A 20,206-nucleotide genomic window follows, 5' to 3' on the forward strand; every position below is an offset into this window, starting at 1 on the left:
CACATCCCTTTGTCTATGCTTCCAATAGGCCTTTGTTTCAGGAGACATATGGCTCGTATCCATGGCCATGATTTTCATCTCTCTATCATCCATGTCTTTTTCTTGTGCATGCTGCTGTTGAATTGCAAATGTTTCCTCTCGTGCCTTGTCCACTTCATCTCTTTTCAAGTCTCTCTCAATTCTTAGTGAGGTGTTCTTAGCTATTTGCTCCAATAATTGTACACATTCATTGTTCGAAGTGCCCCCTCTCTTGGCCTTTGCCGCCTTTCTCCCAATAGGTCTCGGCGGACGTGGGAGTGGTGACTCCGTTTCCATTGGGGAGTCCAATGGCGAATCGGTTGATGGTGAATCGTGGAGCGGCGTCTCATTCAACACAACCGCGGACCGGTGGGAATAATTTTGAATCTCGAACAATCCTTCACAACTTCCCAACATTGAAAATGCACGAAACTTTTTTTGCCTTGCCCCATGGCACCGAACCACATTTGTGCTTGTATGATCTATTAAAAATAAATAATTGGAAGTGCAAGAAAAAAAAAATTATTATGCAAGAAAATATAAACTATTTTGAAATGCAAGAATAAAATTGATTATGCAAGAAAATATAGACAAATTGGAAATGCAAAAAGAAAAAAAAAAGATTATGCAAGAAAAAGAAATAGAATATGCAAAAAAAAAAAAAAAGTTACATTAAATTGATGAAAATGGCAATTATAAATATTTTACCTCATCGGATAGATTTTGACCGCTTCGAATGTTCTCCCTTGCTTTTGTCAAGGCATTTCTCCATTTCCCTAACTCTTTATTCATAAGTTTTCATCTACTAGACAACGCCATTTCGGTCTGAATGGAACCTGATCTTTGACAAAATTCTCCATAAATTTTGCTCCACATATGATGGAATTTCATCTCATTGCCCGTGATAGGGTCATGACTAATGTTCACCTAAAACTGACACAACGCAATATGTTCCTGAGTTGACCACTAGCCTCCGGTTTCGACAGAAGATGCCATTTATTTTTTTTGTTTACAAATGGAAAGTAGTTAAAAAATGTGAGTGGAGAGTAAAAAATATTGGAAGGAGAAGAGTTTGTATAGAGAATTGGTGTGGAAAGTGAATAATGTGAGGGGAGAGTAAAAAATATTGGATGGAAAATAAATTGTATGAAGATTTGGTGTGGAAAGTAAATAAAATGGTTAGGTATTTATAGGAAAAAAATACTTAATTTTTTGGTATTTTTAAAAAAAAAATTCAGAATTTTTTTAGTAAAAAAAAAGAGGACCGTCGAATTTCTGAAAAAAAAAAAAAGATCGGAGCATCCCAGTTGCGACACGTGGCACATGCCCTTTGGGTTCTGTCAGCACTGACGTCATCGCTGACGTTAGCGTGCGGAAGTCAAATTTTTTTACCTTTGGCGCGTGAAACTCACGCGCCAACGATAAAAAAATTTGAATGACCCTGCGCTGACGTCACAGCCCTCAGGCTAAAGCCCAGGCGAACCTTGCCGTTGGGCCTGCCTAAGCTGGTGGGACCCAGCTCTTGCCCGGGCCTCTTCTCTCGCGCTGGAGTCTGTTTGGATTCGGTCGGGGGGCCTTTTGCCCGAGTTTGAAGCAGTGCTGGAGCTGCTCTTAGTAAAGCTTACCTCGGGATATTTGATTAAATTTATGATAACCATTATGGCTAAACAGTCAAATTTGATTGCTCATTGCTATTTTTATATCCATGTTTAGTCTTGTAAATTAAAGTTAGTCTTGTAACTCTTTAATTATCATTTAAGGGTTGTGACTTTTGTCCTTCTTAATAATTTAGCATTAATCTAATATTACAAAATCCTCAACAATATTGTCACACCACAATTACCCCCACTACTACCACCATGCACCACCACAATCATCATCGACAACGACCCCCGACAACATGGTCACCACAACCACTCCCACTATCATCATTGTCACCATTTCAAAATTTCCACATCCAAACGACCATTCAGAAAATAATAATAATAATAATAATAATAATAATAATAATAATAATAAAAAAGAACCCATGCGTGAAGTCATTTTAGTCACCCCCATAGTCATCTATCTATCTTGGAGTCAAAATTGAATGGTTGATATTCAAACTTGGATCAAATATCCTAATATGGTATAAATGTCAACCATAGATTTTTGATCCACTAATTGGCTCTGAACTCCGGTGCCAATAATAGATGGTGTTGTGCTTAACACTCTATTCATGTCCACATTCTTTGAATCAGATTCTTGCTTAAAGTCTCCTTTGAATCAGATTCTACTAAAAAACCAAAAACCATCAATAATGCAAGAATATATATATAGTGTTTTGGTGGTACCTAAACATAATATGCTAGTTATGGATTAATTACCAGCACGTAACTGCGACGACCGTTCGTCTTCATCTCTCTCTCTCTCTAAAAATTCCTCTTAAACAAAAAAATAAGAAGAAGAAAATAAAAAATAAAAAAACTCTCTGCTTATACTTTTCTCTCCGACTTCCCTCAAAATCTCCCGATATGGACGCGCCCGACTCCTGCCAAACCGCGGTGCAACGCTTCCAAAACGTTGTCGTCATGCGCCACGGCGACCGCATCGACAACTTCGAGCCTCTCTGGGTGTCGCAGGCAGCGAGACCATGGGACCCGCCTCTGGTCCAAGCGGGCAAGGATCGGGCATTCTGCACGGGTACGAAGCTCCGATCCGATCTCGGATTCCAAATCAATCGGGTCTTCGTCTCACCGTTCATACGCTGCGTCGAGACCGCCGTTCAAGTCGTCACCGCACTCTCCGCCAGCGAACACCCTACTCTCTCCAAATACGAAAGCGACCAGCCCCTCCCTGTCGATCCTTCTAAGCTCAAGGTGGGCCCCAATATTTTATTATTACATGTTGAGGATTGTGATTGCTTATTTAATCAAATTTGTATATATATATATATGTATGTGGATTAGGTCCTATTCTGATAGTTTGCTTGCATAATAAGATATATACAGTAATTTTTCTTTTTGGGCACAACAATATGTGACGTAGATCGATTGAGAGAGTTTTTTTCTTTTAAAATTTTAAAATTTATTTCATTTTTTATACAAGCCATATTGAAAATGGGGGGGATTTGACCGCATAATCTCAAGCGCAGGATAACTGTTCTTAATTGGGAGAGTTATGTATATAAATTGACAATCAAGTATTTGATGTCTCACATATTATCTTATCGGACTCTGAATCAAAACTTATGTTTTAAGAGTTGTACTTTATGTTTTGACAACATAACATGTCAGATATTGAAAACGCTAAGAGAAGTGTTGTACAGACACAGCCTTAGTATATTTAAGCTTGGTGATAATAATATGTGGAGTAACAATGGCATGTAGGTTTCAGTCTGTTTGTCCATTTTACAGGTCTCAATTGAATATGGGTTATGTGAGATGCTGAACAAGGAGGCCATCCGTGGCGACTTGGCTCCAAAAGAAGGACAACGATGGGGTTTCAATATACCAGAGCTTGAGGCTTTGTTCCCAGCTGGGACAGTGGATCAAACTGTGGAACGAGTGTACAAAGAGGTATTTGGAAATTTCTTGGTGTATGCATAATGTGGACATAAATGATTTTTGTTTTGACTAATGGAACCTCTTTCTGTGGTTGACTCCAGTTGCCCCAGTGGGGAGAGAGTGTGACGGGTGCACGGGCTAGATACGCTGAGGTCATTCTGGCCCTTGCAGATAAATACCCTACAGAAAATCTGCTCCTTGTCACTCATGGTAGGCTGCATATGTGGTTCAACTCTTTCTTGAGTTTTTAGTTTCTCTTTTATGTTTTTGGAAATTTTTGGCAGCTTTTTATATTTGTTCTTTAGTAACTCCAGCAATGTGTTCCTCTTCCCAAGGAAACGCCTTTTGAATCTAAGATAAAAGCATCTTTGTGCAGGTGAAGGAGTTGGTTCATCAATTTCTTTATTCCTAGAGGGCGCCACAGTTTATGAAGTCAATTACTGTGCATATTCAGAACTAAGAAGGCCTGTCTTTGACAAAGACCAGCCAACAACTGCTGGGAAGTTTGAGGTAGTGAAAAATCTTCGCCAGACTGGTCTCAGTTACTCGCTTGAAATTGCGGAGACAGGTGATTTAAGCTTACCATCAGAGTAACGACCGTGTAATATTGCCTTCTTTCTAGCGTGCTTGACTGCATTTTTACACCAAAACTCCAATTATTGGAATTCATTCCAGGCCTGACTGGTTTACAAATTGATCAGACAATAGTTTCTCTTTTACGTTTTCTTTTGCAACTTCAGTTCCATGTATTTGCGACCAGGCCATGAAGGGCTCGGGTTTAAAAAAAATGAAACAAAAGCTTCTTTTTTACACCAGAACAAGTTCCCTTCACCCCCACAACACCGCCCCCCTCCCCTTTATCAATATGATCATGTGCTACTTCAATCACTAACAACTGAAAAATGACTGAAACCTTCAAAGAAAGTTCTCTTACTCTTGTTCTATAAGTGTTTTGAGTTACAGTAAATGCAAGCATAGTACCTATCTTTAAGAAGAAGCAACTATATCATGCCTGTTGGACAAAGAATGGCAGAGGCAGCTTGACTTGCTATTATATGCAGTTCAATGTCTAGTACAAATAATGGCAGTAACAATAAATTATCATGCCAGTTAGACCTTGTCAATTTCTAGCTAAAGAAACTAATACAAAGTTAGTGTTTAGTTTCCACATCCTACATGCAAACTTGGAGTTACAAGGTTACTGCCATTCAATGCTGCTCTGATGAGTTTGGAAGCAGTTCAATCTGATCAAACATGTCTACCGGTAAGTCGTCGAAGACACAGTCCGGGGTTATGGGATTGCCAATTTTGTCCCTTTCACCACTTCCACAACTTCCTACCGGTTCGAGAAATGGGGGCTCCATGAGAAGTTGTTCTCCTCCATTTCCAAGTTCTGAAGCAACCAGAGGCGTTAACATGTCGAAATAGGGGTCAAATCTTGCCAAGAGTTCTTGGGTTTCTAATGAGAATTCTAGGTCTGTTTGGGGTTGTGGGTTTTGCGGAAAAGGGATTAGTGGTTGGGGCTCAATCCATGGATTCTTCTCAGTTGGGGCAAGCTCTTGTTGAACAGGGTTTGCTTTAAGAGCAAGTAACTTGGGCTTAACAAGATCTGGTAGTGGCACCATTTTGATAATCTCGGAGTTCCCAAAGCAAGGTGGTGATGAGCATGATTGAGCCTGTGATGATGACTCTCCCTCTGATGAACAACTGAACTTTGGACCCTAGAGAGGAAGGAAAAAAAAAAAAAACCAATAACATAATTAACAATTAATTGCAATACTTACATTTGTAGGAACCGTAGGTCCATAACAATAATAACGACATCTTTTTCGTCAAGATTTATTCATCTGGCTTCCATTTTTTTGTTCTTGTAACTCTAACTACCAAAAGTTGAACAAATTAAAACTTCTAAATGGGGCTAACATGAAAATGCAAACAATTTCAGACAGAATATTTCAAGTGCATAAGTAGAAAAACTTATTTTCTTACTGTTAAAAAACCCGTCTCTACATGTGCAAAGGACATCAATTGCAGCCATTACCAAAAATGATTAAAGAAAAATGAAAGAAAGTTGTCATTTACACATCCAGAAAACCAATATTAGGTTTTTCTTCTGTCTAGAAGTAACATGTCATTTACCTCCAAAGTGAGAACCTCATCATAAACAGGGCCTTCCCTTTTGTTTTTGTGTGACTTGGAGGGTGCTGATGCCTGCAGAATCCTAGCCAGCCTCTTCTGCCTGCTACTCCAAAAATTCTTAACATCATTGTCAGTCCTCCCAGGCAAATAGGTTGCTATTCTTGCCCATTTGTTCCCAAATTGTGCTTGCAAATCTATCACCAACCTCTCCTCCTCTAGTGAGAATTTGCACCCACTGAGAAACAAACACAAATTCCAAATACAATTAGCAAAAAAACCCAACAACAGATATGCTAAATCCTGATTAGCAACAAAACCCAACAACCCATTTTTGAAATCTTAATCAGCAACAAAACCCAAGAACCTATTTAAAAAAAAATCTTCGTCACATATCATTTGCATGAAACAATGTACCATAAGCAACAACTTAAAAAGAAAGAAAATGAAATGGTGCATGATGAGTTGGGTTACTTCTTCAAGTTGGGTCTAAGCTTATTGACCCAACGGAGACGGCAAGACTTGCCAGTCCTCTGCAAGAGGCCTTTGGATCGAATGGAGCTCCAGTCTCTTGGGCCACACTTCTTCACATGGTTTAACAGAACTTCATCTTCCTCTGCTTTCCATGGACCTTTCCTTATACCCTCTTCTCTTCTACCCTCCATTCAGAATTCTTTCTCCTTACTCAGACACAAAATGAGTTACTTTTGTCACTTTCTTTGCAAAAGCTTTTCTATAAGTTGTGCAGCACTTTCTGTAATTTTCTTATCGTTTGTGTAGTGGCGGTTAAGGCAGTTACTAATGCCATCGTCCACTAATTAGCCCACATTCGCACTTTTTTCTCTGTTTCAAAATCATACCGATGAAGTTACGAAAATGGCCCTCTCTTATTTTTTATTTTAATTTCCAACCATCAAAGCAAAGAGCCCTGTTTCTTTTGACATTTTTACCTCAATTTTTTTTTATAAAAAAATATCTAAAAATTCCCGAGAAATTAAACATTTATTTGGTAGGATATACTTATAGGACTGCTGGAAGATTTCAAAGAAGAAGCCAATGGGTTCCCACCACAGTGGTGGCGGCTTCACCCCATGCCACCTGAATTTGAACTCAGGGTTGAACTCCGATGTAACCAAAAAAAAAAAAAAAATTTCAAAGAAGAAAAAAAACAGTTCCAAAACCAGCCATTATAATAATTCTCCTTTTCCTATTGACTGTGGTTCACATGGCTAAATGCTATTCCTTCACAAAAACAATATAAAGAGATACATTTGGTACTTCCATTGGGCCAAGATATCTTAGCTTTCAAAGTTTCCTTGAAATGCTGTAAGTCAGCAGCCATATAACTTGGTACAACAAATCAGGTCAACGAACAAAAAAGCTACAATTTGATCTATTGAAGAGTATATACATGAAGAAAACCCTACGACTAACTAAAGCACTAATATTTTAGCTCATCTGTCACAAGTTTGCTGGATGCCACACTCGTCAAAAGGCCGCAGTCTCCATTGAAGTTGTTCCCTCAGCAGAAGTAGTATTGATGCCATTGGCAACTGGTTGGCTGATCACCCCATTGTTAGTGTTAATGCTTTCAGCACCGTTTAGAAGTTTAGTACTAGTAAGATGAGATTCAGTAATAAAAGACGGCTTCTCAGAAGAAACAGTTTCAGTATCCCCATTCTCAACAGGCAGACGTTCCTCGTTGTAACTTGATGTTGATGAGCATTTAAGCAATGATTCTCCTTGTACAGCCATCAAAGTGCCAACTGCATTTGAATACTGACTACAATCAGAACCATTTATCAAGTTGTCACGAACCCCATCAATTGTGATAGCATCATCAACGGATGATCGGTGATTACTGGTGCTTCCATTCTTGCTTTCAATTTCTATTCTATCACTTTCTGAAGCTTCAGACACTTCAACCACTTGTGATTCAACAGGCACAGATGCAGATGGCGAAGTCTTGCTATCTACGATATTGTTATCAGATGCTCTAACAGCAGGCTCAATATCATTGCAGTGGAGATCATTTGGATCGGTTAATGTGCATTGTTCCGCAAACTCCATTCCATTTTTTCCTTCTGTTTCCATTTGTTCATTTCCTGTTATGACACCTGAAGTTTCAGCTACTTCAACCACATGTAATTCAACAGGAATTGATGCAGATGGGGAGATCTTGTTATATACAGTATTGTCATCAGATGTCTTGCAAATAACAGTGGGTTCAATATCATGGATGTGGTCATCATCTGGATGGGTTACTGTGCATTGCTCCACAAACTCCATTGTTGAAGAAGGGATATCAATGTCCTCATCCATCGCATTTTCTTGCCTATTTCTATTTAAGATATCATCCTCATATCCAGTCGGATTAGTGAGAGCATCATCTGCGGAAGCCAAATCTTCAGTCTCTGTGTTAAACAATGACCTCTGTCTGCTTCCCGAGAAGACACTGCTAGACACAACCTCGTCAACAGAATATAACCCAGGTGGGGAAATACAGATGGATGATGGGTCAACATCCATCTCATCACAAGATACTTCTTCTCCACAACTCTCATTACATGTGCGATTTCCACGTGCTACCAGATTACTCTGTTCAGTACCCAATTTACCCTTGGTTCTCACAGCAGTGACATGTCCATCCCCACAATCATTCTCGTTATGAGATACTACTTCCTCATTTACTAATTCTCGATCTCGATCAGCAAAAGGTGTCACATCCATTGTGGTATTGCAGCTTTCCAAATTAACTAGTCCATTTAATTGATTCTGTACAAAGACGGCTAAAGAAACAGCATGATCACGGATCAAAGAATCATGAGGTGGGCAGTGCAGCATATCAATCAAGGCCTGGTGGTACTGCAATAGGCTTATAGATGGCATAGCCGACTTTTTCCGACAGACACTGATAACTTTCAGTACATGCTCGCACAGGTTGCCCATTTCTGCCCAACTGCAGTTGCAAATACCGAACTGTGAACCAGGGTTCCAAACAAGATAAGCCTTATCTTGATCAAGCTGGTTAAAAACTTTTGCACATGTACCTTCCATGACTACATTGGAGTCTGGAATCTTCAACGCTTTACGCCAAGATGTTAAACCACTCACCCATTCATCTTTCCAATATCGAGCAAAATCATCCTTCTCGGAATATTCATCAAGCCAGAAGTAGGAATGTACTTTTGTACCCAGCTTGTCAACCAACCAATCAACTCGTGTGTACACACTAGGTTTCTTCTCATTCAACAACCTAAGCTTTAGTTGGTTGTGGTAGAACTCCATTGCTGCACAGGTTTCCTGGCTAGCAAGTGGAAGATTTTGTAGAGCAGAGATCCACATCCCTATGTCAAAAAACATTTTTCTTGAATGAGTAATTCAAAATAAAGAAAAATAAAAAATAAAAAAGGCTCTTTTAATAGAAAGGGGAGAAAAAAAACAAAAAGGCCACTATCTGCAAGACTAAATATTATATTGAACCCACGCAATAAATTGATCTTCTGCCAAATAAAGACTGCTTTACAATCAGCAGGTCAATTCTTAGGATATCAAATTCCCCTGTATACAAATGGGTATATATTACATGCAAAGCATATACTAAATTATATATTACACAAACACACACACACATGAACATCCACACATTTATGCGATTATATATGTAAAATTTATGAACATATGTATGTATGCATATATATGCACATTAACCCGTATGAATGCCACACAATCAAGTCAGGGCAGGTCTTAAGAGATACATACATAGACATAAATGTAAGTATGTCAAGATGAAAACCAATTAAAAGAGACATGTTCGTTCACATCACAGGGCAAAATATACCTCTACTTAAGATGATAGTGACCAACCTATTCTAGGATACCAGGTTGCCTTAAAGTAATCCATAAAATCTGATTCATCTAGAAAATCTTCTATGAAGTCCTCAAACAAACCCTCAGTTCCTCGTTGCTGACAAATGTTATCCATTGTCTGATGAAACCTTCTTGATATTGCAGCTCGCATCTCATTGTCCACACATTTCTTTACTAAGTTTTTATGCCATGCATGACGAACACGCCAAAAGCTTATCAACACCGAGCACTGAAATACATCCCTGAATACAATGAAAAAACATTATCACTTAGCTTCAAATCATGCAAGTATTTATCCATTAAAACAAGAAAAATAAATACAGCTCTAGATCATGTCAAAGTGGCCTGCTCCATTTTGAAATCGTTGCGGTTATTGTCACTGGCCCAAACCCCAAAAGGTCACCTCATAAAATTGGATAAATAAATAAGATTTATTTATAGCCTTCAACCTTGATTTTAAACATCGTTTGACAATAGCAAGGCTATGTGTTGAAATTAAATCACTAGTGGTCAAAACCAAACAAATCACACAATACTAGTGCATCGACTGGACAGTCTGATCAAGTCAAGAGATTGGGCATTAATTTCAAGGAGAGAATCCCACCTGCTTATAATATTAAACTGAAAACAAATCTTCTGATCATAAGTAAACAACTGAAATGGAATACATTGGAAACAGGAATAAGTGGTGATGTAGTTGGGTTCACACTGCCACTTCTATGGAAAATGATCTATGGACTGTGTTCTACCAAACAAAACATCAGCGAATACAATCATCTATTGTCAGTTTGAAGTTCGGACAAGGACTGAGAAGCCAACCTGATAGTGAGCACATCAGCTAGCGGATCATCCACAATGAACCCAGCCAACTTCCATGCAGGATCTTTCGTTTGAACTCTATTGTAAAGAGCCCTCATCCATTTATGGGCATTGGAACTTTCAAACTTTGGAGCCACTATCCAAGCTACTGGAATGGCCTTGTTGTCGTCGTTAAATACAAGGAGACTGTGAACTGAATACTATATAACATCCAAACATGAACATATTTAGTTGCACATTCTATTAACAATTGCAGTTAACAATAAAAGGTTAAACAAACTAAACGGACCTTCAATTTGTTTGTTCCGAACCTTGAATCAGAAGCTAGAAGGCTGCGATTTCCAAAGCGAATCATCTGTTGCAACTGCCAATCTGTTTGAATTCCCAAAGTGAAAGGGTCCACATCAGAGAAATCCTCATAGTAGAAAACATTACTCTGATGGTTTTCCACCCACATGCTGATGCTAACCGCATCATCTGCATCCAATTCATATCTAGAACGTCGAATGATCCTCTCCTGTCTCCGAACGTACCTATGGGTTAAAAGATCATCACGATTAGATGGACCGCCCTGTTTCTCTACTGATTCATTGTGTCTCTGCATTATAGTCTCCACAGAGACCCCCACATATAGCAAAGATAGCACACGAAGACGTAGGTCCTCAGAGATGTATGGGGCAAACATAGCACGTGTTCCGGCAGCCATCTTGTCTTGCGGGCCATGACATGGCACCCCTTTCTTATCCACATGCTTATCCTGATTATATATGACAAGCGCCACTGAGGGTTCAGCAATTAAGCGTTTCACGATAAAGTGGCAGGTACATCCTCTCTTGGTGTTTGGTCGACCAGCATTTTTCTTCTTTGGGAGATAAGTAGTCCTGCTAGGTCGTACAACCCCACCCTTCCTATGATCATCAGGACCAAAGGAACACCAATATCTACACATTTAAAGAAGATAATTTAAGCTGATAGAAGGCAGGAATGCTGGCTAGAATGGACAGAGGAAAAAATGTGGAACTTACAGAATATATTCAAGAACACCATCAACCTTTGGTTTGTAAGGCGTCTTTGCCTGCCGCCGCCTCCTTGCTTCAACATGAAATCTTGTTGGACATTCTTTGTTCGCGGATTCACCCCTCAAAAAATCATCAACTCTAGCAAATGGAATTAGAGCAACTCTATCTTTATTGTCACGCCAACCTTCCACCTTTGACCACACAATATCAGCAGAAGAAAACTCCAGTGTTGGTGGACTCTGAACAGGAAGGGACAGAATCTCATCCCATCTAGCCATCTACCTACAATGGATAAAACAGAAATGATACATTTAATAACGGAACACTAATACACCAATGTTCATGCTACCAGAGCACTCAATGAGCAAAAGCCAGATGTTAACCTTAAAAGCCCAACTTTAAAATAAACTACTTCTTAGGCAACAGTGAATTCAGCACAACTCAAGTTAACCAATCAGTCTAACTTTAAGTCGAGAAGAAGAGGCTGGACCTGGAAATTCCTTCCGAAATTTCTTTCGTGTTCTTCCTTCTTCTTGAGTTGGTTCCGCTGTTTCTTTTAAAATGGGAAAACCTAGCCTTCTCCTCCTTGTCCAGAGGAAGAGGCTGGTGTGATTAAAAAGTTTTAAATTTTCATTTTTAACAATGATTACCTCACCCTGCCGCCCTGAGCTCAATTACAAATTATCTATGTTGAATTAAACATTTACAACCACACCCCAAACCCGATTAAAAGATAAAACTAAAGAGCACAGAAAGATTAATTTAATTCATGCCAAATAAAAAGTCCAAAACTTCAGCAAACTATTCCAGTTCCTGTAAATTCTTTCTCAGAAATTTCACTTCTATTTTCAGGAATTCTCATAAATCGAACACAGTTGAAAAGCACAAAAAAAAAAAAAAAAACGAAGAGAAAAAATGTAACCTTCGCAGACTCAAACTGAGCTATATGGCTATACGCACACATCACGCAATATACACATATGGACAACTATGTATGCAAATATGTTTATACTTTCGGGTTAGGGTTTTAGAATTAGGGTTACCTGGATAGGGAAATGAAATAGAGAGGGAGGTTGCGCTGCCTGTGGAGATTGCAAACGGAAGGAGAGGACTGAACCCCAAAAACCCTTTCGTCGTACACACTTTTTTTCTTTCTTCTTTTTCTACTACGTGTTATTTTATCTAACTTTGTAGTATTTGCAAAACAGGTCAACTTTTCTCAATAATTCATTCATACGGTCATTTAGGAAAAGGCGATAATAATTTATTTATAAGAGGAGTAACAAGTACAGAAAAAACGACTAAGCCCTAGAATATTTAGGCATCTCTACACATAAAGGTTCGTTCGTCGTTGCTCTTAATAGAGGCCCCTCGCATCCTAGAGATATTGAATTTTTTCGTGTGTATTACAAATCAAGCTTACTTGATATTAACATAAATAATTAGATGTAAAATGAGTCATATATAGTGTCAATGCATATAATTAAAATTGGGTTGAATTGGATTTGAAAAATACTAGAGATTGAAGAATTATCTCAACTTTTATCCCATTTCTCTTATATATTGTGGTCATTAAATCATAAAACCATGTAGAATTCATGTAAGACCTACTCACTTTATTTTCTTATGGTGCTAAGCACGACATGGGTGTTGTGTCATATGTTCTGCCCATTGTGTTTGGGCATGCCAATGCTTTTGTTGCACCAAATCCATCTTTTCCTTTAATAAATATTTTCTTACTTACGTTTTTTATTATTTATAAATAGAACATTAATGTGGTGAGATAATGGATAATTCTCAATGAGTTTGGTAACTTCATCTTACAAATGGAAAAGAGTGATCCAGTGAAAATAATAATAATAATAATAATAATAATTTCAAGATGAAAATCCAACATAAACGTGTTGGTTTTATATAATAAAAGTGAAATTGAATTCGAAACATAAAATTATTACAACCAAACAATGAAAGGTTATTCGTCTCTTGTCCTCTGATGTACCCCAAGTCCAGTTCTTATGTTTGCACCCAGCTCTACTAGATCCTCCACCTGTAAAACAACTTACAGACTGTGAGTACATGTATCATTTCAGGTTACACATCACAATAGAGGATCCGAACACATCACAACAACCTAAATGATAGGATATATACAAATCTGTGTTAAAAATGGGCCTGATAATTCACCCACAACAAAGCTACGCCACTACAATGGGTTAGCTACAATGACGTATCTAACTCACCACAAATATATATCATCCTTGTATTCATGTGAGTCTAATATGAGACCTATTCGAACGTGGAGACAACTCCTATTGAATCAAAGGCTCGTTGGTAATTTCCTTGACTTTCCACAGGATATCTAACTATATGATCAATTTTCTCATCTTTAGACAGTAAGGATTTATGTAAGACTTTGAGGTGTTATCTCAGCTCTTTTAGGACACCTTCATTAATTACTAAGTAGCGTCCATGTTTTTGAGAAAAGGTAAAACAAGTTGCAGACAGAATAAGGACCGAACAGTCTTAGATATCAAACCTGATAAGTTGTTCCACTCTCGGTATTGCAACTAGGAAACCTATTCAGATCAGGGTTGAGGGCTGAAAAAGGTCTAAACTTGGCAAACTTACAATAGGTCTAAACTTAGGTAATGAGGGGACTCCAATGGCCGTGAGGTTTCAAAGAGAACAAGGGATAAACAGTTTAAAGGATCTACTCCACAAAACCACTAACGAAAGCTAATAAATTCAGCAACAAACCTTGCTAAGTTAAAACATCATGAATTCGGCTCAAAGACTCAATGATAAACTGTACCATAGTCGGTATCCAGTCTCGAGAGAGTAGCTCAAGTTAAGAGGAAGACACTGTAGCTAAGATATAAGTTGCACCAAATCCGACCTCTCCCTCCTCCATGAAAATATCTGAAAGGAAGAAGATGACGAATAGCGGATGGAGAAAAGTCTCAGAACCATAAGAACACAAAAGGAAGAGCAATTGTAGGTACATGAGAGGCACACCCCAAATCCAAAACATCTAAAAACTGATAAAAATGAAACTAAGTGTAAAAGAGAGAAGGATTGCTGGACTAGCTATCCATTCAAAAAGAGCCCACAAGGGAAAAAAATGCTCATATCATTCGTCACAGCAAACTCAATGCACCACATGACAGAGCCCAATTCCCTTATACTCCTTTCTTCGCCAAAATGTTCTTTTCAGGAAGACAACATCTGTCTCTATAACACTACCTTCCCATTACCCAAAAATGCAATCTACTTGTCATCGACTTCTTTTTCTGGGTTTTTTTTCCCCAAGCAATCAGACTAATCCTTCACTTCAAAGTTCAAAATGAACAGAACCTTACACTTGTGTTATTCAGTAAAACTGTTCTTCACAAGCATTTTGCTTCATTGCATATTATTAATATTAAAATTTGACAAATGAAATTCTGAATATTTGCAAATGCCAAATATATAAAAACAGAAAAATAAGGAAAGCAAGACAAGGGCGTATATATTTGCAAATACCATCCAATCAGGGGGGCGTAATTGTAATTACACAAGAAATACAAAACACAGATACATACATGCCACACTGATACAACTTGTAGCAAATTGCAGTGCTTCACTCACAGTGAAAACATTTCCCAAAGTGATTGATATACCCCTAAGAATCTGAGACACAGAGAGAGAGAGAGAGAGAGAGAGAGAGAGAGAGAGAGAGAGAGATGAGAGCTAACCTTGCGGATTCCAGAGGCTTGCAGGCCAGCGACGCCAGCGGTGGCGATGGAGCCGACGTAGAGGGACGCAACGGCAAAGGCCTTGAAAGGCATCGTCGTGGAGTTTCCGGCGCAACCTCTCCGGGACGACACCACGGCCCAACCCAACTGGGCCGCGCTGGCCCCGGCCCACCACAAGTGAGCGCGGGACCCACCGCGACCACCACTTCCTCCACTCTCCAGAGTCTCCTCCTCCTGCATCTGCGATGATTATAAAGCAGCTGGTTTTGATTCGTTCGGAATGACTCAATTCAAGTAAAGTATCTGATTGTGTTGGGTTTAACTGTTGAATTGGGCTTTTCTTCATTTTGGGACCAAAAAAGATTATGGGCACAGATATTGGGCCTACACATAAATATTGTCATGGATTTGGGCTTACTAAAAAGTTGGGTTTATTTTCAGATCATTATATGTCTGATTCATTTATTTTAGGAGCCTCCAAATGTAAACTCATGTTCTTCTCGTTGATCGCTACTCGTCTTAATATTTCAATAAAACGCTGTCGTCTTTCAGAAAAGGGCAAAGGGGAAAAATCAATTTTGAGGTGTAGTGTAGATGCCTCACAATTTAGACTGTTAAGCGCGTTGACAAATTTCCTTAAAAAATAATAGCCAGGATGAAATAAATTTACTTAATTTATTTTTTACAGATGAAGCGCATGAGCATCCCATAGAGATCAGTCATTGCTTCATGGAGGAGTTCATATAAAGCAACCCATGCATTCATTTGAGTACCCAAAATGGATAAAGCGGCTGAGCCTCAAAAAGAAATCATCAAGTTCAAAGAGATTATCATCAAGTTTCCGGATCCATTGTAAATCACAATATCTTAGACAGTCAATTAGTATTATTATTTTTTGATAAAAACGATATTAGGGGAGGGGGAATCAAACCTAAAACCTCGGGTGCAAGAGTAAATACTCTTAACTACTTGAGCTACAAGTCCCTTTCATCTTAGACAGTCAATTATGGATATAGCTATAAGACTGGAAAGTGAGTATATCACATGTATATAAATACATGTGAAAAGGGTAGCAACAAATAATGGAGATTCATTTCCCTACTTTTTCCCACCACAGTGTAAATTCAATTTAAAACTTGAATGCTTTTTCTATGACTCTTTTTTTTTAATTTCTCACGCGTCCAATCTTGATATATAATGGTTGTTGCCATGAAAACTGCTGGTACTACAGAAAATGCTCAAAGCCCTGTTGGGTCACCTGCATCTGTTGATACTCATTTAGCTCCTATCATGGCATCTTTTTGTAACTATACTAATTAAGTGCAAAGAGTATACAATCTTCTTCTGAAAATATGCGGTCATGTAGAAATCACGGAATCGTGTTGTAAGATGAGAACGAATACACCCAATTACTCTCAAATAAGTTTATGAATAATGATGAAGACGACATTTTTGTACCATATTTTAATACCAAATAATGTGGTAAGACATAAGTCGAGTGAGGTCAACTCTTGCACTCCCTTCCCCCTTCCCAAAGAAAAAAGAAACACTAAAATTCTGACTGAATGCGGGACAGGAAAAATGTTGCAGAAGGAGTGGAGTATAAAGAACCTGGCGGTGGTTAACGTTCTTGAGTCGACGACAATGGTGTCTGTTTGTCCTGTCGCTAGCTAGTGAGCTAGGCTTGTCATTGCCTTATTGCAAACAGAAAATTAAGGTTAATAAAAAGGGACTGGCTCCGTTGACCAGGCCCAAGTGGGAAAACCTATGGTTAAACAAAACTTTGGATCCGTTGACCATCAAGGCGTGGCTTGGTTCCCTTAAATATCAGGGGATAAACTAAACTTACCAAAACTAAACTAAACTTAAACCAAGGCGTGGCGTGGCTTGGTCTTCGCCACTACTCAAAAACAATTAATTGAGTGTGGGTGTATACGTTCTCATATCTCACAACGATTCTGTGATTTTTGTTTTTCTGTTGCAATATTTTTCGTTTTTATGTTATTGTTACTAGTATAAGAAAGAGAAGCTTTGAAAGAAAAAAGGGAGAGAAATAAGAGGGAAGGTATTCTATTGTTCTGTTCTTATGCATTTGATTTGTTACTGATTCTTTCTTTTATTTGCACCTGTGATTTTTTCTGTATTAAAATCGTGGGTTGCATGAACTATACTAGCTAGTTAGACAGCAATCGCAAGATCATTGCTTTGATACCATGCTAAAATAAGGGAAACAATTGTGAGGATTTTCTGTGTATTCTTCTCCCTTGAAGGCCAAGTAACCTTGGAGTTTAAGTAATTTTATTTACAATAGGAAATTAGAAATAGAAAATGAAACAAATTTTACAATTAATCAATACTGAAACGTCAACTCATGCGCCAACAATTCCCTATAGCAAATGAGGAAATTAAGTCACACCAATATGATTACCATCATTTTTCTTTGGAATGTTTAGGAACATTCAAATGACCTTTGTTTAATCATATTTAAAAATTTCATTATTTTACAATTATTATTTTTAATGGAAATCATTTAACAATAATGACAACACCAATGGGTGAGATGGAGTCGTGTATTTTCAGTCTCTGAAACAAAACTTCCAATTTATATGACATTTTGCTTATCTTCTTAGATTTCCCCTTACCATTGTTCCACTGGTGAGTCAGGAACAAAATTCTGGCCACCTAACACCCGACGCATGAATTTTGTAATCAATTTGTAAGATTTCTTCTTTAAAAAAGTTTAATGCAGAATATTCTGTGACATGAAATCTTAAAGATATTAAGAACGTGATGTATAGTGTTCAGTTAGCATTTAAAAAAATTGTAAACATGCATTTTCTTTGTGTATTCACGCAAAATTAGTTAAGGATTTGTTTTTAGTTTGGCAAACTTCAATATAATCATCGGTTTGTGGCCTAAATTAATCTCGTTATAACAATGGACTTATCGGTATTTTATAAAAATTCTTTACCTAGCTAAACTTATTTGAAAGCCTCTTGATGCACTGGGAAGTGCATGTTAAAAATCAAATCTAGAATATTCCATCACGTGAAATGACATGAAAATTGATGAGTTGTTTCAATTATCTTTTTATTAGTTTCGTAACAGCTATATGTGTGGTCTTTGTAAATTCAAATGAAACATGTGAACGATTTGTCTGTAACTAAACAAACTTAACATGTGAACGACTTGTCTGTAGTTAACGACTTGTCTGTAGCTAAACAAACTTAACATGTGAACGACTTGTCTGTAGCTAAATAAACTTATTTAATGCCATCATCGGCTTTATCGCCCAAATATTTAAGTGCCTCCCCAAATTTCTTTCCTAGTACAAAACATAAATATTGCTCATGTATACAGGTTCTTCTTTTTGTAATGGTTATCATTTTAGAACCCTGGAGCCAGTTTTCATGTTTTAGTGGAAGGAGACGGAGAAAGAAAGGGAAAATAAAAATTGAGACACAAGTAAAATTAGTAAAAGAATATTCCATTGTAGAAATGAGTGGCATGGGAGAAATTGATGCAAGAGAGATTGCTCTTGTAATAAGGGGCCTTAAGATCCTCCTAATGGGCCTACAAGGTACATTTATTTGCTTATTACTTGCTTCTTCTTTTTTCTTAGTCATTGTCAATTTGCTCTTGATTCATTGTTAGATTTAGCATAAATGCCAAATAAAGATCATGTTTGTGAGATCTTGGAAATTTTATGGTGCTTCAAAACTATTTGTAGAATTTTGGATGTGATTAAAGGAAAATACATGTATTTATGAGTTCATAGTATTTTTTGGAGAATTTTTAAGAACTCGGCTGAATTTTTGATCTCTTCTTTCCCCATGTAGTTGGTGGTTCCAAAGAAAAAGAAAGGGGGAAAGGACGGTTTTTAGCTGGAAACGTGAGAACCCATTCCTTCAGTTCCTACTTCACTTTGTTCACCCCAATATTTAAATTAGAGATTTTCTATTTAAACCCCACACTTCTCTTTCTTCACCCCAATATTTAAATCATTAAGCTGTAATTTTATTATTGTGTAAAAAGATAAAAAAGTCATCCAACTTAATACTTAACCCTAGTACATCTATACACACACCCCACCACTCTTCATATTAAGTTTTAGAAAAATACAAACTCCTCTACATCGTATTGCCAGAGACATAGAACATTGACGAACATGCCTCTCTAAAATCTACGTGGGAGCTGATGGAAAGAATTGTTGATTGTTTGGTTGTAATGATCATATTCTCTTCCCTTTGTTAATTGCTTGGCTGTTGATTGCTTTTGTTTTTGTTTTTGTTTTTGTTTTTTTTGCTAAAACCTCAATATTATGACATTGTTTTTCTTGAAACATGATTTAGGAATCAAATGTTGGATGCATTAAAACAATTCTCAATATCCGATCAAAATGGGATGTTGATAAATTCATGTGATGTTCATAAGTCTTTGTTGATTGCTTTTGTTTTGTTTTGTTTTTTTTTGGTTTTGTTTTTTTGTTTTTTGCACTCTTGGCTATTGATTGCTTGGTTGTTTTGATTTTTTATTTAAAATTTATACCTGATGTTTTGTGATCCTTTACTATTACATGTTTTGTCACAATAGTTTTATTTTCATCCGACCTATTGGGTTTTGCAAACTTTTATAAAGTTTTATCAGGTTTCATCTTCTTCCCTGTTTATCTCCTACAGTATATAGGTACAATTGAGCGAAGTGATAAAATGAATCAACCTAAAGTGCCTAAAGCTTCAGTACATAGTGTTTCACTGTTTGAAAATTCTAGATGGCATTCGGAGGTACATAGTCCTTCAATACATATGAAACTTCCCTTTGCAACCTCTTAATCCCATGGTGTTTACAAAAAACTAATTTAATTACTTACTATTTCTCATGTGCAGAACGTACCTCCTCCTCTAAGGGTAGCTTGTCAGGTTTAAATAGAAAATTTCTTTTATTTCTTATCTTTTCACTACTACGATTTACTATTTGCGCGACGGAATTTTGCGCGACGAATAGAGTTTTGTCGCGCAAAGAGCACTTTTGCGACGAAAAAAATTCTCCGTCGCGCAAAGTACAG

At 37.6% G+C, this 20,206-nt stretch overlaps 4 protein-coding genes across 4 annotated transcripts; 1 reads left to right on the forward strand and 3 right to left on the reverse strand.

The window, feature by feature from the left end:
• Positions 1–2,322: 2,322 nt before the first annotated feature.
• LOC117619987 lies at positions 2,323–4,378 on the forward strand. The gene is made up of 4 exons (XM_034350068.1): positions 2,323–2,876; positions 3,414–3,575; positions 3,665–3,773; positions 3,940–4,378. Exons 1-4 carry the CDS (start codon positions 2,532–2,534, stop codon positions 4,155–4,157), a joined length of 834 nt encoding a protein of 277 aa, XP_034205959.1. The 5' UTR covers positions 2,323–2,531; the 3' UTR covers positions 4,158–4,378.
• Positions 4,379–4,743: 365 nt separating this feature from the next.
• Positions 4,744–6,364, reverse strand: LOC117619973 (transcription factor DUO1). Its single transcript, XM_034350050.1, has 3 exons — positions 6,174–6,364; positions 5,703–5,937; positions 4,744–5,284 (listed from the first exon to the last, which is right to left on the reverse strand). The coding sequence occupies exons 1-3, from the start codon at positions 6,362–6,364 to the stop codon at positions 4,772–4,774; spliced, it is 939 nt and encodes a 312-aa protein (XP_034205941.1). The 3' UTR covers positions 4,744–4,771.
• Positions 6,365–6,957: 593 nt separating this feature from the next.
• On the reverse strand, positions 6,958–12,561 carry LOC117619893. Its single transcript, XM_034349950.1, has 6 exons — positions 12,451–12,561; positions 11,414–11,689; positions 10,678–11,329; positions 10,389–10,588; positions 9,567–9,811; positions 6,958–9,046 (listed from the first exon to the last, which is right to left on the reverse strand). Exons 2-6 carry the CDS (start codon positions 11,683–11,685, stop codon positions 7,188–7,190), a joined length of 3,228 nt encoding a protein of 1,075 aa, XP_034205841.1. The 5' UTR covers positions 11,686–11,689; positions 12,451–12,561; the 3' UTR covers positions 6,958–7,187.
• A 721-nt stretch (positions 12,562–13,282) lies between these two features.
• On the reverse strand, positions 13,283–16,824 carry LOC117619094. The gene is made up of 3 exons (XM_034348924.1): positions 16,753–16,824; positions 15,142–15,381; positions 13,283–13,454 (listed from the first exon to the last, which is right to left on the reverse strand). The coding sequence occupies exons 2-3, from the start codon at positions 15,379–15,381 to the stop codon at positions 13,380–13,382; spliced, it is 315 nt and encodes a 104-aa protein (XP_034204815.1). The 5' UTR covers positions 16,753–16,824; the 3' UTR covers positions 13,283–13,379.
• Between the last annotated feature and the right edge of the window lie 3,382 nt (positions 16,825–20,206).

Source organism: Prunus dulcis, chromosome 2 (assembly GCF_902201215.1).
Source record: "Prunus dulcis chromosome 2, ALMONDv2, whole genome shotgun sequence".
In the NCBI taxonomy this organism is placed as follows: Eukaryota; Viridiplantae; Streptophyta; class Magnoliopsida; order Rosales; family Rosaceae; genus Prunus; species Prunus dulcis.

Bases quoted from the DNA above. Each gene is read 5' to 3' on its own strand.
- LOC117619987 (XM_034350068.1), top strand. From the start codon at position 2,532: ATGGACGCGCCCGACTCCTGCCAAACCGCGGTGCAACGCTTCCAAAAC. The intron at 2,877-3,413 runs GTGGGCCCCAAT...TCCATTTTACAG, and splicing joins TCGATCCTTCTAAGCTCAAG to GTCTCAATTGAATATGGGTT. The intron at 3,576-3,664 runs GTATTTGGAAAT...GGTTGACTCCAG, and splicing joins TGGAACGAGTGTACAAAGAG to TTGCCCCAGTGGGGAGAGAG.
- LOC117619973 (XM_034350050.1), bottom strand. From the start codon at position 6,364: ATGGAGGGTAGAAGAGAAGAGGGTATAAGGAAAGGTCCATGGAAAGCA. The intron at 5,938-6,173 runs GTAACCCAACTC...TTTGTTTCTCAG, and splicing joins CTTAGACCCAACTTGAAGAA to TGGGTGCAAATTCTCACTAG. The intron at 5,285-5,702 runs GTAAATGACATG...CTTCCTCTCTAG, and splicing joins ATGAGGTTCTCACTTTGGAG to GGTCCAAAGTTCAGTTGTTC.
- LOC117619893 (XM_034349950.1), bottom strand. From the start codon at position 11,685: ATGGCTAGATGGGATGAGATTCTGTCCCTTCCTGTTCAGAGTCCACCA. The intron at 9,812-10,388 runs GTTGGCTTCTCA...CATTGTATTCAG, and splicing joins GCTGATGTGCTCACTATCAG to GGATGTATTTCAGTGCTCGG. The intron at 9,047-9,566 runs GTTGGTCACTAT...TTTTTGACATAG, and splicing joins AACCTGGTATCCTAGAATAG to GGATGTGGATCTCTGCTCTA.
- LOC117619094 (XM_034348924.1), bottom strand. From the start codon at position 15,381: ATGCAGGAGGAGGAGACTCTGGAGAGTGGAGGAAGTGGTGGTCGCGGT. The intron at 13,455-15,141 runs GTTAGCTCTCAT...GTTGTTTTACAG, and splicing joins AAGCCTCTGGAATCCGCAAG to GTGGAGGATCTAGTAGAGCT.